This window comes from Microcaecilia unicolor, chromosome 2 (genome assembly GCF_901765095.1).
Source record: "Microcaecilia unicolor chromosome 2, aMicUni1.1, whole genome shotgun sequence".
Classification (NCBI taxonomy): Eukaryota; Metazoa; Chordata; class Amphibia; order Gymnophiona; family Siphonopidae; genus Microcaecilia; species Microcaecilia unicolor.
In genome coordinates, this window is record NC_044032.1 from 350888903 (window position 1) to 350907114 (window position 18212).

The following is an 18212-nucleotide window of genomic DNA, read 5'->3' on the forward strand; positions in this document are numbered from 1 at the left end:
TCCACAAACTAACCTTTTCCAGAGATGGGAAGGCGGTAGAACGAGAGAAAATGAAATGAGATTGACGGGGGGCAGACTCAAGAAAAATGTCAGGAAGTATTTTTTCATGGAGAGAGTGGTGGATACTTGGAATGCCTTCCCGCGGGAGGTGGTGGAGATGAAAACGGTAACAGAATTAAAAAATGCGTGGGACAAACAAAGTAATCCTGTTTAGAAGGGATGGATCCTCAGAAGCTTAGCTGAGATTGGGTGGCAGAGCCAGTGGTGGGAGGTGGGGCTAGTGCTGGGCAGACTTCTATGGTCTGTGACCTGAAAATAGCAGATACAAATCAAGGTAAGGTATTGTAACCAGCAGTGGCGTAGCCAGACATCATATTTTGGGTGGGCCCAGAGCTAATACGGGTGGGCACCATGAGGTTGATATTCAGCAATCCGCTCCCCCTTCAATGTTTTTTTCCCTGGTTGAGGACGGATTGTAATTTACTATCAAGACATTCCTCCCTGCAGGAGTGAAAGAAACGAAAATAAGGGTCTGTCTAACAGCAACCTAATCCTCCTGTCCTCTCCTGCTATCAAGAAACTTCACTTGAAGACAGGTTCACTGATATCTCTTAATGTATTGCATTTTCAAGCTTTTTTTTTTTTTCAGCCCTGAGCAGAAAGGAAACGTTTCAGCATTTTGAAAGTTGGGATTCCACCCCCCCCCCCCCCCCCCCCGTGCTGCAATTAATTTTATAAATTGTTGGTATTTTTCCCCTCTAGATTTACAGCTATTCCATCTCTTGTGATTTTTGTTCTTTATCCCGGTAGAGTATCTGAAGAGCGTCTTTAAGGCTTGTGAATTTGCCTGAAGCTAGAGCAGCTGGTACCCCCCTCCCCCCAGACCCTGTTCTCAAATTTCTGCTAGACTGGGCCCGTTCTGTTCGGTCGACTCGGGAGCACAGAAGACTTCTGGAGCTATTTATATGTTTTGTATCTCTTATTGCTGCCGGGCCGGGGTCTCTTCTGTGCTGAATGACTAAGGCTGTCTCATCCTATCTCAAGAGGAGTCCCTATTTTCTTCCTCAGCTGCTTTCGTCTGATCCCTGCTGTGGATACATAAACTTTGAGCCTGCAAATAGGTGGGAAAAAGGTGGGATACAAGTGCAATAAATAAATAAACCTGTTTCTTTTTGCTGGAGGGGAGCAGAGGATCTTGATCCGATTGCCCTATTTGGAGAGGAGGGAGATCCGGTCCTGACATCTCCTCTTAGCTGCCGGAGATTTTGATCTTTTCATTCCCAACTGGACCAAGAACGTTTTGCATGGACAGTTTCTAGAAAAACGTAAGCAGTGCCTGCCCAGAGCTCCAGTCCAAATAAAACAACTTCCGGGGCCGATTTTGCTGCAGACCCCCAGATTTCTCCAGCAGCACAGCACAGCACAGCAGGGGGAAGGGGGGAGCTCCAAATAAATAACTTTCCGGTCAATTTTGCTAGAAGTGCTGCTGGCAATAGAGCAGCAGCAGCAGCATCCACTCCAACTTGGCAGCAAAGGTAAGCTTGTAGGAGGTCCTCCCCTGAAGCCGGACTCTAGTCAGCCCGAAATCAAAGTCCTGATTGGTGCACAGGCTGAGACAGGGTGGGCCTGAGCAGAGATTGGGTGGGCCTAGGCCCACCCAGGACCACCCATAGCTACGCCCCTGGTAACCAGGTGCCCCTAGGTGCAGCCAAGGATAGAACAATCTCCTCCAGCCACAGGCTCCTGGTACAGTGAAGAAACAGATGTCCACCAGTAACTTCAATCTTAAGAACTTTTATTCCATGCAGGTTTCTAGTACACAGTTCCAATAGCAGCATAGCACATACCAGGATTCAATACAGGCTTCAGTCTGGGCTCTTTATCCATTAGGCCAACAGTAAGTCAATTCCCAAGACAAACAGTTCTTTCAGTTCATCATCACAGTTCAGTCACCAAGCAGCATTTTCTACCTTCTATCCTCTTTACCTTCAGGAGAGTTCAATATTTTAGGGACTCCTTCTACCCAAGGGTTTTCCCCTGCATCAGCTTCACAGTGAATTCAATACTTTTGGGACTTCCTCTCACCCAAGGATTTTCAGCCTGCAAATACTTCTCTCCTTCTGCTTCTCTCTCCTGAACTGAACTCCACCACACTGCTGGGACTCCTTCCCACCTGCCTAATCAATCCCTGGCTTCAGCTACCACAACCAATCATTCTCCTCCATTAGCTTGCTCACACCCAAACCAGCTGAGTTGAGCATTAAACTAATGAGACCAATGATGAGCTCCTGCACACAGGTCCTAACTCTCTTTCCACCTAGTGGCAGCCACTCTACACAACCTGCCAGCCTACACTCATGTCTTCCCTGATTGCAGCTAGGAGTCCAGTCCGGGTTCTTCATCTCACACTCTGGCTCCTTGCCTGCAATGCCTTCTGGGACTTGTATTTCAGACTGAAACTGCCTTAACCCAACTATCCTGGAGGTGACTTTATCACAGTATACACAAAAAGTAGCACATATGAGTTTATCTTGTTGGGCAGACTGGATGGACGGTGCAGGTCTTTTTCTGCCATCATCTACTATGTTACTATGTAGTAAGCTAAGAAATAAAACAGTTCTTTTTAATTTAATCAAACTATATCTCTCTTTGGCAATGCTAGCCTATGCAGCGTATTACATGGCTTCTCTGCAGCAGTAACTTCCTTCTTGCCACCCTACCATGCAGGCCATGTTTGTGAAGTAATCTTAAAATAGTTGAACAGTCAACATTTTCCCCAGTCTCAGCTGTAGTTTTCAAGGGTTGAAACCCTTTTTTTGAACATAAAAAGCAGAACATATAAAACACAATAGCAGCTTGTACCATTCAATATTGTACACAGTATTATATAATATCCTAACATCCATGATCCCTTCTCCCTACCTGCCTGCCTAACCCTTAGCCTGAAAAATAAACACTTTTCTCATAACATCTCCTGCAGCACACAGCTGATACAAGGAAAGGATTGGAATCTGGATGATTTGGACATATTCACTCCTGCTAATTTCCTCAATTATGATTAACATTCTTTCTCTCTACCTAAATTGGATTATCTTGTTTTACTATGTAAGCTGTTTAGAAGGTCCTACCCATGAGCAGGATATCAAATAATAAACATGAAACATTACAATAGAACCAAAGACCTCCCTCTTTAACATCCCCCCTTCCCCCTCCTGTTAAAACTTGGAGAGAAAATGCCCTTAAGGGGCTTGGATTGAGATAGCCTCCCACAAACCTAAAACCAAATCAGACCCCCCCCCCCCCCACAGCAACTGTAGTTATTTTAAATTAATCATAAGCCTCAGAGTGAGCTTTCCTCTGCAGTTTCCTTAACCTATGGAAACTGACTTTGGATAGACAGACTGACTGAGGCAGTGTCTTGCTGGTACCAAATTGTTTCCACCTCAGTGATGATGGACCTATCAGTACCCCAAGTAATATTTAAAAAATTGAAAATTTTACACTCTTCCCCCTATGTATACCCTTTGAATAACTTTATCCTGGAGCATTTTTGGCAGCTTTTGTACTCATGCTTCACATCTTTTTCTACAACAAAATCAGCAAGATTATTCATCCAGAACTATTAGAATCAGCTGAGTTTTTGGAAAAGGAACACTGATGCAACCAAGACTTTTTGATTTCTTATTCTTAATTAACTTTTTCAACAATTCTATAATAGTTTTCACATTGAAAGTAGAGTATTTGGAGTAGATCAGTAAAACAAAATCCTGTTTTAATGCACTTTGAAGTGTATTTTTTTTTTAGATAGCAGAATGGGGAAAACATACAAGGCTGTGAAAGTTTTACAAAGTACTCTATACTTAAATAGAACTGCTGACTCTGGATTGCTGGATAAGGGTGCAATACTTAGGCTTTAGTCTATATTTAGTGGGATTTCTTTATGCAGAAGACATAACAGATTTTCATACCTTGGAAGGAAGAGTTGCTTATGGAAAAGTTAAATATTAGCCCTATAGTCCAATGAATGGTGGTTATTTTGTAATAGTTTGGTTCTTAATAAGCAGAAAACAGATGTCTGGATGGTTGGTGATCTTCTTTTACCTCTTCTGATGTTAAATTTGTGCTGAGGGCCATGCGTAGTTTATTCAGAAGTCAGGAACTTGGGGTGGTACTGGGATCATACCTTCATCATGAGCAAGTATCAAAGCCAAGGAGTAGGGGTCCACCTCTACTCCTTGGCTTTCACTATTGATTTACTTGGGGGGGGGGGTCTCTTTACCCTCACCTGTTGGTTGCTGCGCGTATTAAGTGTCTCATACTGTCAGTTCAGTTTTGCAATTCTGAAAATGTTACATAGGCTAAGGCTGTTTTTGCCAGTGGGTTTGTTTTGGATGGTTGTCCAGCTGTATGTTCTTAAAATGTTGGATTATTGTAACGCTCTATCATCTGGAACTTCCTAGATGATTATTGCACCACCTCCAGGTGGCCTAGAATGCAGCAGCATATCTGATTTTAAAGATTCCTTGATGGCTTTCTGCTCACCTTTTATTGCAGAAGCTACATCGGTTCCTGATTAAACAGAACTTTTGATTCAAAGTTTTGCCTTTCAGATTTTACATAACCAGGGTCCTTAATATCTGTCCCAAAAGTTGGTGCATTATTCTCCTACTTATCCCCTCCTCTCCAGTCAAGGTTTGCTGTTAGTTCATAGTAAAAAGTACAAATCACAGATACAACCTTCTCTGTAGCTGCCCCCATGCTGTGGAATAAATTGTCCCCTCCAAGCTTGGCAAACTAGATTATAGGGGTTTTAGGAAAGCTTTAAAAACCTGTTAGAGGGACCATTGTGCTCCATCCCTGGGGCTAGCTGGGGGAGGTGGGATGTAGATGTTTAAAGAGAGTGTCAATAATGCAGTCAGAGAGGAGAAATTACTATTGTTTAGTGCAGTGGTTCCCAAACCTGGTCCTGGAGGCATCTGAGCCAGTCAGGTTTTCAGGATATCCACAATGAATATTCATGATAGATCTCACATCCAACTTAAACTTCATGCTTCAACAGGGTATCTACCCTGAAGAAAAGGGAAGCATCCTGCTCACCCCAATACTAAAAGACACCAAGAAAAACAAACAAACAACATTTTACCAACTACCGCCCAGTAGCATCTATCCCATTAGTAGTCAAACTAATGGAAGGACTGGTGACCAAACAACTCAATGACTACATAAACAAATTCACTATACTACGAGTCATAATCAGCATTTTGATCCCTACACAGCACCGAAACAGTACTACTCACTCTCCTAACCAAATTCAAGCAGGAAATAGCAATAGGCAAGAGCATTCTCCTCCTCCAATTTGACATGTCAAGTGCTTTCGACATGGTTAACCATAGGAGCCGACTCTGTGGGTGCTTGAGCACCCCCAATATAGAGAATATTCATTGAATGTGTCCAGGGAGGGGTTATTTCCACTGGGCTTAGCACCCCCAATAATTTTGAAACGTTGGCTCCTATGTGGTTAACCATAACATATTGCTAAGACTCGTAGATTACTTCGGAATCAGTGGTGGAACTCTCAACTGGATTAAGGGTTTTCTAACCACAAGAATATATCAAGTGAAATAAAATACAAATATATTGTCACCATGGAAACCAAGTTGCGGAGTACCACAAGGATCACCACTATCACCGATCCTTTTCAACCTCATGATGACTCCAAATGCCAAGACCCTATCCACCCAAGGCCTCAACTCATTTATCTACGCTGATGACGTTACATTATACATCCCATACAAACATGATCTGGTGGAAATCACCAACGAAATCAAGCTAAGCTTAAACATCATGAACTCATGGGCAAATGCATTCCAACTAAAACTCAATACAGAAAAAACACACTGTCTCATCATCTCATCCCAATACAATACATACAAACCCACAAACATTAATACCCCAGGATACACCCTCCCTTTCTCAGACAGCCTGAAAATTCTCGGAGTAACAATCGACCGCAACCTATCAACAGAGACCCAAGCGAAATCCACCATATTTTGTAACCTGGTACAGTCCATGGTACTAAGCCATGCAGATTACTGCAATGGAATCTATGCGGGATGCAAGGATCAAATCATAAAGAAACTCCAGACCGCTCAAAACACAGCAGCCAGGCTTATATCTGGAAAAACACGTTTTGAAAGCGCCAAACCATTCAGAGAAAAATTGCACTGGCTACCAATCAAAGAATGCATCATTTTCAAAATTTGCACGATTGTTCATAAAATTATTTACGGCGAGGCACCGGAATACATGACAGACCTCATCTACCTGCCAACCAGAAACACCACAAAATCTGCACGATCATACCTAAACCGCCACTACCCAAGCAGCAAATGACTCAAATACAAATCCACCTATGCAACCAGTTTTTCCTACCTAAGCGCACAACTATGGAACACACTGCCAAAAGCAGTAAAAACTACGCTCAACCACCTAAATTTTTGGAAAGCACTAAAGACAGACCTGTTCAGAAGAGCATACCCCACCGACCCAACATAAAAATACCTGGTCACTTGCGACACAATATAACCAAAGACCGTAATGGCCATTACCTGACTCTTTTTCCCCATCTCCCTCTCTAAGTTCCCCCCAACTGTTCCTACCATACATGTACCTCATTATAGTACAATATCACTTTGTATTCATTCATACCAAATATTTGTTCAGACCGTAATCGGCTAATGCCATTAATGGTTATATGTAAGCCACATTGAGCCCGCAAAAGGTGGGAAAATGTGGGATACAAATGTAACAAATAATAATAATAAATATTTGTATACACTGCTTCCACTGCATGCAAATTTCTCTCATGAATATTCAATGTGGATATCCTGAAAACCTGACTGGCTGGGGTGCCTCCAGCACCAGATTTGGAAACCACTGGTTTAGTGTATATGCTAGTACATTGGGCTCAATTTGCTGCGTTGTACGGGTAGAAAAGAAGAATTGGGAGATAAATGGTCTAATATTTTTGGAAGGATTTGGAGGATGGGTGGGGAGAGGTTAGGGTGACTAATTCTACACTGCTTTGATAGTTTAAACTTGTAAGCAGTATATAAATGTATAAACATTTTAAATTCAGATATTTGAAAAATTAAACCATACTAAAAAAGTTTCTATTACATAACTCTTGAAATTATGAATGCATGCATGTGTAACTTCAAATTTTCTCTTGGTTAACCAGTAAATAAACACAGAGTCCAAACATGTTATTTTTAAAATAACTGTATTAATTTATGCCACGGCAAATTTTATTAGACCTGTGTCAACATTCTAATATTGTTTACATTGCTCAATGTGTTAAATTTATAGTTTTCTATATGTACACAAATGTATAGAACTTCAATAGCAGCAAAATTAATTTCATACTTCCAAATGAAAACTAAATTTTTCTTTGTGCCCATTCACCCATAAAAATAAAATCACCATGAAAAGTGAACACTACAGATGAAATCGCTATTACAATAAATCTCTGTAAAACATTTAATTTCTCAAACATTTCACTTTACAAGATTGACCTACAAATATACATTAAACATATTATAAAGATCTCTATCATTCACAATGCCTCTAAATCCTTTTTTAATTACATTGTATCAAAAAGATTAATTAAAAAAAAGCATCCTTCATAGTTTTACTTCTAGGAGTGTTATGTTGGGAGTGCTACGTTTGGCAATGATTTTCTCCACAAAGATTCCTATGTAGATCTAATGTTAAAGCGGTTCTCCATTACTGCATATACTATAAACTAACATTCATACAAGCCATATCTTTGGCGCCATTCATTAGAAAGTTCAAAGATGAGCAGAATAGGGCAGGAATGTCAAAGTTATTAACATTTTATTCATCACTATTTAATTCTATTTGGTGCGAGAAGTCGTCTTTCCCACAACATGTAACTGACTACTTGTGTTATTCTTTCTAAGTCTCTGTAATGACCACAATAAAATCTGTGCCCACATAATCTAAATAACCTCAAAGCTATTTTTTTTTATAAACAGCAGCTATATAAAATTATAGTTCTCAGAGAGTAAGGGGACTTCTTGATACCAAGAAAATAAAAACATTAAAATATTAAAATTCCCAGCACTGAAAGGTAATTCAAGATTGAAGAATGTCTGGGAGAACACTGTCCATCTGTATGACAAAACACAAAACTTTCAGACTTACCAAGGCATTAGTTAAAACTGCAATATTAAATACAGCAATAATTTGAGGCTAGGGTAAACGCAAAAATGGCAAACAATTTTGGAAGCACTATTATTGATCTATTAGTGTTCTAATTTCAAATTTCTTCGCTCAAAGACTCAGGGATACATTTTCAATGGGATCTACTCAACTAAGAACTATGATACATATAGAGATGCTAGAGGTGAAATTTCCCCTTTGTAGAGCAACTAAGTTGAGCTACTGAGTTTCAATTGATGGCAAGAATTAGCACTCTAAAAGTGAGCACTCAGAGTGAGTTTATGTAAGGAGTGGCTAGCTTAGTTCAGTCACCCAAACAGAGAAACTGTAATGGCAAGCTTAACCATGCTTGTTAGATTTCAGCTGACTAAATTTACATTCATTTTCAGCCAAAACCCTAGGCACTTATGCTTTGATGAAAGCATATCTAACTTAGCTGTCCATGTGGGTACCTATTGGTGCTTTTGCAATGCATTGGAACAACATTTCAATATATCCTAAAATAATTGAAAAAGTGTTAAATTCAAATTAACACACAGTGATGCATTGTTCTTGGAAGTGAAATGCATGGAATTAAACACTTAAATGTTTGCACATAATTCAAAATGTCTAGATTTATTCATCAAAATCTATCTTTTGGGGACCACTGGTTATAAATCAATTTCTTTACGGTTTTACCAGATGGTATTTGGATATTCCTCTCTCAGCGTGTGCATACAGTGACTAATTTTATCAACCAAGGACCTCAACGCTTCCAAGCTTGGCTATTCTGCATAGAATTGCTCTTTTTTTTTTCCAAGAGAGCGCCAACGCTATAACTGGAGCTGTAATCTTATCATTGGTCCTTTTCCCTTCTTAAGACGGGCGATAAACAAACCAACATAAAAAAACTCAAACCAGAGAAAAAACATTGGTTTCTCAAACAACCCGCCACTATGCAAATACACCCACATACTGTGAGAGAAATTAATCCAAATTAATTTAAGTGAAATCTAACGTTTACAATCCATGTCAATTCTTTGCAGTTAATCCCCAACCTGAATATTTTAGCACCCTAATTGCCCACAACCAGCCATTCACTTATCTCTTTCAGTCTTTAATTCAGTAATATTGTGGCTTTGGTTGTGCTGTCCCTCAACAGTCACAATATAGATGAATTAAAGACTGAAAGAGATAAGTGCATGGCTGGTTGTGGGTAATTATGGTGCTAAATTATTCAGGTTGGGAATTAACTGCAAAGAATTGACATGGATTGTAAACGTTAGATTTCACAAGTTAATTTGGTTTAATTTCTCTTACAGTATGGGTGTATTTGCATAGTGGTGGGTTGTTTGCAAAACCAATGTTTTTTCTCTGGTTTGAGTTTTTTACATTGGTTTGTTTATCGCCCATCTTAAGAAGGGAAAAGGACCAATGATAAGATTACAGCTCCAGTTATAGCATTGGCGCTCTCTTGAAAAAAGAAAAAAAGAGCAATTATTCTATGCAGAATAGCCAAGCTTGGTAGCGTTGAGGTCCTTGGTTGATAAAATTAGTCATTGTATGCACATGCTGAGAGAGGAATATCCAAATACCATCTGGTAAAACTGTAAAGAAATAGATTTATTCATCTTAGTACAGAACTAACATTCAGTACTACAACATGAGGGGCCCTGTTTCTTAAGCTGTGCTAGCGTTTTTAGCGCACGCTAATTTATTTATTTATTGCATTTGTATCCCACATTTTCCCACCCATTTGCAGGCTCAATGTGGCTTACACGTTACTGTAACGGCGTTCGCCACTTCCGGTATAAACAGTTACACAATGATGTTGTGGTAGAATGAGGTTCATGTGGAACAAACGTATTAGGGGATCATATAGAGGATTACGTGCTTTGGATTCGTGGTGTTGCATGGTTCAGGTATTTAAGTAGGTTTGGTAGGGTATGCCTTTTTGAACAGGTACGTTTTTAGTGATTTCCGGAAGTTTAGGTGGTTATACATTGTTTTCATGGCTTTAGGTAGTGCGTTCCATAGTTGTGTGCTTATGTATGAAAAGCTGGATGCATAAGTTGATTTGTATTTGAGTCCTTTGCAGCTTGGGTAGTGGAGGTTTAGATATGTTCATGTTGATCCGATTGTATTTCTGATTGGTAGGTCGATTAGGTCAGTCATGTATCCTGGGGCCTCGCCGTAGATAATTTTATGGACCAGGGTGCAGATTTTGAAAGCTACACGTTCTTTGATTGGGAGCCAGTGCAATTTTTCTCAGAGGGGTTTGGCACTTTCGAATCGTGTTTTTCCAAATATAAGCCTCGCTGCCGTGTTTTGAGCGATCTGAAGTTTCTTTATGAGTTGTTCTTTGCATCCCGCATAAATTCCATTGCAGTAATCTAGGTGGCTTAGTACCACTGATTGTATCAGGTTCTGAAATGTTTCCCTCAGGAAGAAACATTTCACGCATTGAGTTGCCACATTGAGTGGAACATTTTCTTAGTTGTGGATTTCACGTGTCTCTCTAGTGTAAGGTTGTGGTCAATTGTAACACCAAGGAGTTTCATGCTGTCTGAGATGGGGAGGGTGTAATCTGGTGTGTTTATATTTAAGGGGTTGTTCACGTTGTACTGGGATGAGAGGATGAGACAGTGTGTCTTTTGTGTGTTAAGTTTTAGTTGAAATGCATTTGCCCATGAGTCCATGATTGTCAAGCCGAGTTTAATTTTGTTGGTGATTTCTGTCGGATCGTGTTTGTAAGGAATGTATATTGTGACATCGTCTGCATAGATGAAAGGGTTAAGACCTTGGTCGAATAAGGACTTGGCTAGGGGGGGGGGGGGGGGTCATCATTAGGTTGAAAAGGATCGGTGATAGTGGTGATCCTTGAGGTACTCCGCAGTGTGCTTTCCACGGTGATGTGTTTGAATTTGATTTCACTTGATATGTTCTAGTGGTTAGGAAACCCTTGATCCAACTATGTATATTTCCTCCGATCCCGAAGTAGTCTAGGATTCTTAGTAGTATATTATGGTTTACCATGTCGAATGCACTGGACATGTCGAATTGGAGGAGAAATATGCTTTTACCTGTTGCTATTTCTTGCTGGAATTTGGCTAAGAGAGTAATTAGTACTGTTTCAGTGCTATGGAGGGGGCGAAATCCTGATTGTGATTCATGTAATATTGAGAATTTGTTTATATAATCAGTAAGTTGCTTGGTTACCATGCTTTCCATCAGTTTGATTACCAGTGGGATAGATGCTACTGGACGGTAGTTGGTGATATCGTTTGTATTTTTCTTGGTGTCTTTTGGTATTGGGGTAAGATGTTGCCGTTATCCTTAGGAAAGAGACCTTGTTGAAGCATGTAGTTTAGGTGGGATGTGAGGTCTGTTATGAAGCGGTCAGGGGCGGATTTTATTAGGTAGCTGGGGCAGGCATCCAATTTACAGTGGGTGTTAGAGAACCTTTTCATCGCCTGGGTAACTGTTTCGGTGGTGAGGAGCGGGAAGTTTGACCAAGTTCGGTCAGCTGGGTATACTCCAGGGGTTGGATCCAAACTATTGATGAAGTTTTCGATATCGGTATTGTCCTGAGGTAGCGTGTTGCGTAGGTTTGTAATTTTTTCATTGACCTATTTAGCGAGTTTGTCTGCAGATGGAATGTCTGTATTGGTTGTAGTGACTGCTGTAATGTCTAGTAGTTTGTTCACAAGTTGGTATAGTTTTTTCGTGTCTTTGTAGTCAGGCCCTATTTTAATTTTATAGTATGTCCATAAGCTAGAGACACCCATATATTCCTATGGGTGTCTCTAGCGTTAGCGTGTGCTAATTTTTAGCTTGCACTAAAAATGCTATCGCATCTTAATAAACAGGGCCCTAGGTGTGAAGGATTCTGTATACAGCATTAAAGTTTTTGGTGTTTTGAAAAGTAAAGTTAACTGTGCTAAAAATGCTCTCTATATAAGGTCGTCTTCCCATTGCTCCTTTTTTTTTTTTTTTTTTTTTTTTTTTAGCAAGTATAAAACATCTTTCTTATATATTAATGCTCTTCTGCTTAAAAAATTTTGTTATTTTTTTGCAAAGAGTATGATATGCATATTGAAGCTAAATGTGCTGGGCCTAAAGAATACAAATTATTTTTTCAGAATGCAGCATGTTAAGGTAATTAATAGTGAAGACAGAGATTCTAGCTATGTAAACAAATCATCGTGTTAAACCAGAAACTTTGCTTGAATTCACAGTTAGCTATATCTACAAAAAATAATGGGCATCTTAGAGGTCAGCTAAATGACAAAGGAGCAGAAAATGATGGAAAACTAAACCAATGTAGATAATATGAGGGTGCTGAACAACTTATATTGCGTGTCTTCAGGCTATGAGTATCAAAAAATTCAGAGGACATTCTTTTTAAGCATTTATGTGCCAGCCAATGCCTTTATCAAACACTTCCAAATATGTACCATTGCTAGATCATTCACTACTAAAACCCTTGATGTTCAGAAGCTGATACCTTTAGCATTTCAGGAATTTAGGAGGCTTATTTACCAGTGGGAAAGCAATACAAAAAAAATATACAGATATCTGCTGATACTCTCCATCAGCATCTTATACCATTTATGAAATGGTAAAATAGTTCTCAGGGTAAGAAAATTCTAGAACATACTGTCTGATTCATTTACCTTTTAACAGATGATCTTAAACACAGAGAGCCAATTCAACATTCCTTCTGACATTATTCTACAAAAACTGTCTATTTTAGATTACTGTTCAGTACCACTGGCACTGCAGCATTCGCTTTACATAAACATTTCAGCATCAAAGCTTGTTACTGGTCTCCTCCATGACTTTTGCTTGGAACATGATCTCATACACGACATCTTCACAATTCAACTCATGTTGGTGCTGCACAAATGATATAGGATGCTGTCAGTACCTCTGAAGATGAAGTTATCAGCAAGTTGTTGGGCTCTGTAATATAACTGGGTGAATTTTGATGCCAGATCTCTGTTGTAACGCCTAAAGATTCTGTAAGGTAAGTTTGCACTTATTGGCGTTTCTAAATTAGAAAGCATAGAGCATGTCTGTACTGTATTATTTATGGAGTTTTTTTTAAGACGACTGATGGAGAAAGTTGCCATCAGTTTTTTAAAATCTGATGATAGCTATAGTCTGAAGTTTTTTTCCTCCTAATTTAAAAATTAAAAGACTGACATCTGGTTGGCATATCAGCAGATATTTGTTAGTCTTTTACCATACAGAAATATGGGCTAAATTTCAAAATGTATTAGGAATTCTATCAGAAAACCAGAACTATTGCTGTGTACTACTTAATGCATGGAGATGGAATAGGAAAACTCCAGTGAAAAAAAGGAAAACAACCCTAACAAATATACTCAGAGGAATGCATAGAGTTTTACATCGTCCATATACAGGAAGAATCCTAACTATAAAAGACCGTGTACAAACAAAACTAATATAACCTAAGCAAAAAACAAAACAAAACCAAACTATACATAATATTTTTTTTTGCTACTTATACAACATTGTTGTTTTCAAATGCTGAGACAGGTAGTTGTCTTAAAGATGTATAGTAGTTGATACAGTAACATGTGTCCCTGTAAACCAAGCTTGTCTAAGTTTAGACCTCAAGAACTGCAAACTGGTCAGATTTTCATAGTCCTGATGAATATGTATGAGAGAAATTTTAATACAATGGACATGCAAATATTTTTTATGCATAGTCATTAGGAATATCCAGAACATCTGTTTGCAGCACTCAAAGATTACACTTGGACAAGTCCAGCAGTAAACACTGAATGAGTTGATCCCTCCCATTATCATCATTTCCTAACATTTTTGTTAGATAAGTCTGTTGCAAAAAGAGAGCCTATATTTCAGCTAATAACTAAAAAAGCAACATTTGTACAAAAAAAAATCTACACAGAAAGATAAGTAATCAAAGGAGTGCCCATTCAGTGTTTGTATTATCTAGAAACTAATCAGACTACATATTGTTCAATTCATAGTTACACAAATAAAGGCTATTCACTCAACAGTGTTACAGAGATAAGCTAAACAAATTTTGCCTAGAAAACTATCAACTATTGAAAAAAAAAGTACAGCACATACTCTTTTGAAGCATAAATTTTTCATGTGTTCATGATACATTAAAGGAGAACATACATTTTACAGAGAAGCTTTTGAGTGAGTAAACATCGATTTACTATGACGAAGCCAAGCAGGTTTCATCAGAAAGTTTTTCAATTATTTACAGGTTGATTACATAGAAGTTACACTTAACAGCTTTTAAAACAAGATAGTTATGCTTTGCTTAAGTCCAATGATCATACTATAAATAAAGCATTTTAACAAAATCTATAGTCACAGTAAAATTACAAAAGCACTGAAAATTGATTGAGGCATAAATATAAATCACTGAAGTGTATTTCATTTTGAGTTTCACACAATATGTCAGTAGTTTGGAAAATGTGGCTTAATACTCTGACAGCATGTTAAAATACTACCAAACAACTGTTTCAAAATATCTGAAATAAGTTCTTCTATCAGGCTATGATTCTGAACTTCAGAAAGTCTGCATTTTGAATGCCACTGGATCAGTTTTGATATTTTACATCCCATATATATATATATAATTTTCAGGATGGCAGTTTCACAGTAGGTACAATGGAATGATCCAATTGTATAGCAACTGTTTTCCAACCCTTAGGAACACAAATTCAACAAGCTAACAAAACAGACTTATTTTGCAAATGCTTTTTGAATGAATGTTGTAGGAGACATCACATTTTAAAAAAGGGATTTTGAGCCCTGGTTTTCAAACTCTGACCATGAATCATTTAACTCAATGAAGATCATCTTGGCATATTGTTCATAGGGTTGTCCAGTGGCCTGCAAATACACACAAATTAAGATCTGTATTAGAAACATACTGGAAGGCACCTATATTAAAGCCCTCTCCTCCCAAATTCAACACAAAGGTTTTTTTTACAAATCAACCATCAAAACGTAGGAAGAAAAACATAGTAAAGAAAAGTATGCTCTCATAGAGAGATCAGTCTTTCCATTCATTCTCTAGTATCTGAATAAGGATCTCATGGAGCTCCAATAATATATTTATTTTCTAGGCAATACGGTAAATATAAACTTATATTATATTTTATTCCCCTATTTAATATTCTGTTGAGGTTTTTCAGAAAAAATAGCATTTCACTAAAACTACAGACAACCTCTTGTCATGATTGTGGTCAGAACCCCTCTCAAACTTACCTTATTTCTGGTGGTCAGCTTCTTAGCTGGCTTCTGTTTCTTCTGTCTGTCCTTTCTGAGCTAGCTCTGTGTCTCTGTGCTGGCTGCTTCCAGCAGCATGACTCTAATTGCTTTACTATACTGCAGCTGTGTGTGTTACCTGAGCTAGTTGCCTCTGTGTGCTGGTTGCTTCCAGCGTGGCTCGAATTGCTCTGCTATACTGCAGCTGTGGGGGTTAAGCCTGAGTTAGCTCTAGCTCTGTTTCAGTATGCTGCCTGCCTGTGTCTGGTAGTGGTGACATCATCAGGCAGAGCCTTGATAAGGAAGTGGTGTTCCTTCCTTCAGGGCCTTTGCAACGTTTGCTTAGTTGTTTGCTTTAGGTCCAGATTAGTGGTAGTGCAGTGTGCACTTTTGATCTGTGTTAGCTTCCCAGCTTTTCCCTTGTGGCTCCCCTGCTTTCTCTTTTGGTGCTTTAGAAGCACTACTGTGTTTTGGTGCTTTAGTAGCACTTCTGTATTTGGTGCTTTGGAAGCACATCTGTATTTGGTGCTTTGGAAGCACATCTGTGTTTGGTGCTTTGGAAGCACATCTGTGTTTAGCTTCCCTGTTTTTTCCCTTGTGGCTCCCCTGTCTTCCCTTTTAGTGCTAGGAGCTCTGCTTGTAGTTTGGTGCTTAGGAGCACGTAGTTAGTTTAGGGTTGTAGAGCTGTTGTACTTGGTGCTTAGGAGCACCTGTGCTAGTTTACGTGTTTAGGTTCCCTGCTCTTTCCCTGTGGCTCCCCTGCTTTTCCTAGTGGTGCTATTGGTAGCACTTCTGTTAGTATAGGGCTTAGGAAGTCCTTTTGTTGGTTTATTGTTAGGAACACTTTTGTTGGTTTCTGTTTGGAGTTCTTCTGTTGGTTAGGGCTTGGGAGCACTTATGTCAGTTTAGGACTTAGGAGTACTGCTGTTTCCAGCTTGTTCTAGTCCTGGTCCCTGTGTCATCCAGTATCCGGTAAGTCCTGCCGGCCACTCGAACCCAGGGGCTCAACCCTTGGGGGGCAGTGGCTAAGTGCAGGTGAAGCTGTACGGACCAGTCCAGTGTGCTCCAGTCCAGGGTGTTCCAGTCCAGTGTGTTCCAGTCCAGTGTTCCAGTCCTGTGTCCTCCAGTTTGGAGGATTACAGTCCGTGTGTTCCGGCTCACTGGGCGGTGCCTGCAGTCCCTGCCGGTGCCAGTGTGCTTGCCCAGCGTTGGTTGGTGGGTTTTGCCTGCTGCTGTCGCTCCACATCAGCAGCCCAAGGGCTCACGTTTGCTCCAGAGCCCGGCCCTGTGGGCTCTGAACCTGAAAATCTGACACCTCTTACTGGCTGATGCTTTTTAATTCTTTCCAAAGAATGGAAGTTAGAAACAATTATACAAAAGATGCCAAAAATGACTATCTGCCTAGGGGTGAATTAACTGTCCAAAATTTAAATAGAATGGGATGAAACATTTTATGAGGGGAAACTCAATAAAAGACACCAGTTTGAAACTGGGCCAAATAGGACTGGGGGGTTCCAAAGATATAAGTCCTCCCCCCATCAAAGAAAAAACAATTGACCCAATGCATTTATATAGGAGGAGGAGTTCCAGCCTTCGAAGCACAGGAAAAAAAATGAATGGAATGAAACTTGCCATATAGGAAAAAAAATAGTAAAAAAACATGACTTAAAAATAGGATAAATTGGACCTGGAATTCCAGAGAAACAGTAAAAATTAGCAAACACTGAGGCTAAGAAACTTTATTTTTGCAGGTTTAATAGGCCTCGACAAGCCAGATCAGAGGAACCAACTTAGGCTTACTAGTAGGCTTGTCACACTTGCAGAGGTAATTTTGCCTACTGTTTCTTTACAGCCTTCAGCTAATGACCTGGACCATTATGTTGTTGAGAAAATTTGGAAAGTTAAGTAATCAGTGACAAATTCAGGTTCCTCCCTCATACTTACAGATTTGGATTTTATTAATTTAAACAAAGGAATTCTTGTAGATGAAACCTAGATGGCTTTTTCTTTGGTTACTGAAACTACATTTTTTTTTGTTTAAATGTTCATGTTCATTTTGCTCGCAATGTTTGTCCTACTTTTCTGTAAAAAAAAAAACAAAAAAAAAAACTCCCATTGAATATCACCACTTGGCTCACTAATTTTGTTAACTGTACACTGGCTGTAGGTTACTATCTAATTATGTTGACTCTCATTCCTAAATCAGAAAGGGCCAATCTGATTGTTGCAGCAAACTTTCGTCCTACTGCCAATGGCTTGCTAAGATGATTGGAAACTATTGTGGCCAATCAAGTTGTTGGTCTTCTTGAAACATTTGACTGCTTACATCTGAGACAGTTCAGGTTTAGACCTTTACATAGCAAAAAGTCCTTGGTTATTATTCTGGTAACTGAAGTTAAATAGTTTATAAGTAAAGGTTACCTAGTGCTTTTTTTGCATATCAATAGCTTGGCTGCTTTTAATACAATCACCACCTTGTTTTAGAGAAGATGGATGAGCTAGGAGGGTCATGATTAGTCATTAGTTGGTTTACTGGTTTTCGTACAAAAAGAAATTATGTTCAAAAACATGGTACACTGCTCTTTTCATGGTTATCGACTTGTGGCGTCCCTCAGGGGTCTCTCTCCACTTTCGCCTATATGATTTAATATCTATTTGAGCTCGTTTGGAACAATATTGGCCAAAAGTGAAATATTTCCTAAAGC

The 18212-nt window shown here is 39.2% G+C and overlaps 1 protein-coding gene across 1 annotated transcript in view; it reads right to left on the reverse strand.

The window, feature by feature from the left end:
- Nucleotides 1–13221: 13221 nt before the first annotated feature.
- GAK (cyclin G associated kinase) overlaps nucleotides 13222–18212 on the reverse strand; it is a 398389-nt gene continuing 393398 nt past the window's right edge. Inside the window, exon 28 of the mRNA XM_030194468.1 lies at nucleotides 13222–15129. Coding sequence (XP_030050328.1) covers nucleotides 15028–15129 — 102 coding nt within the window. The 3' untranslated portion in view covers nucleotides 13222–15027. The remainder of the gene's footprint in view (nucleotides 15130–18212) is intronic.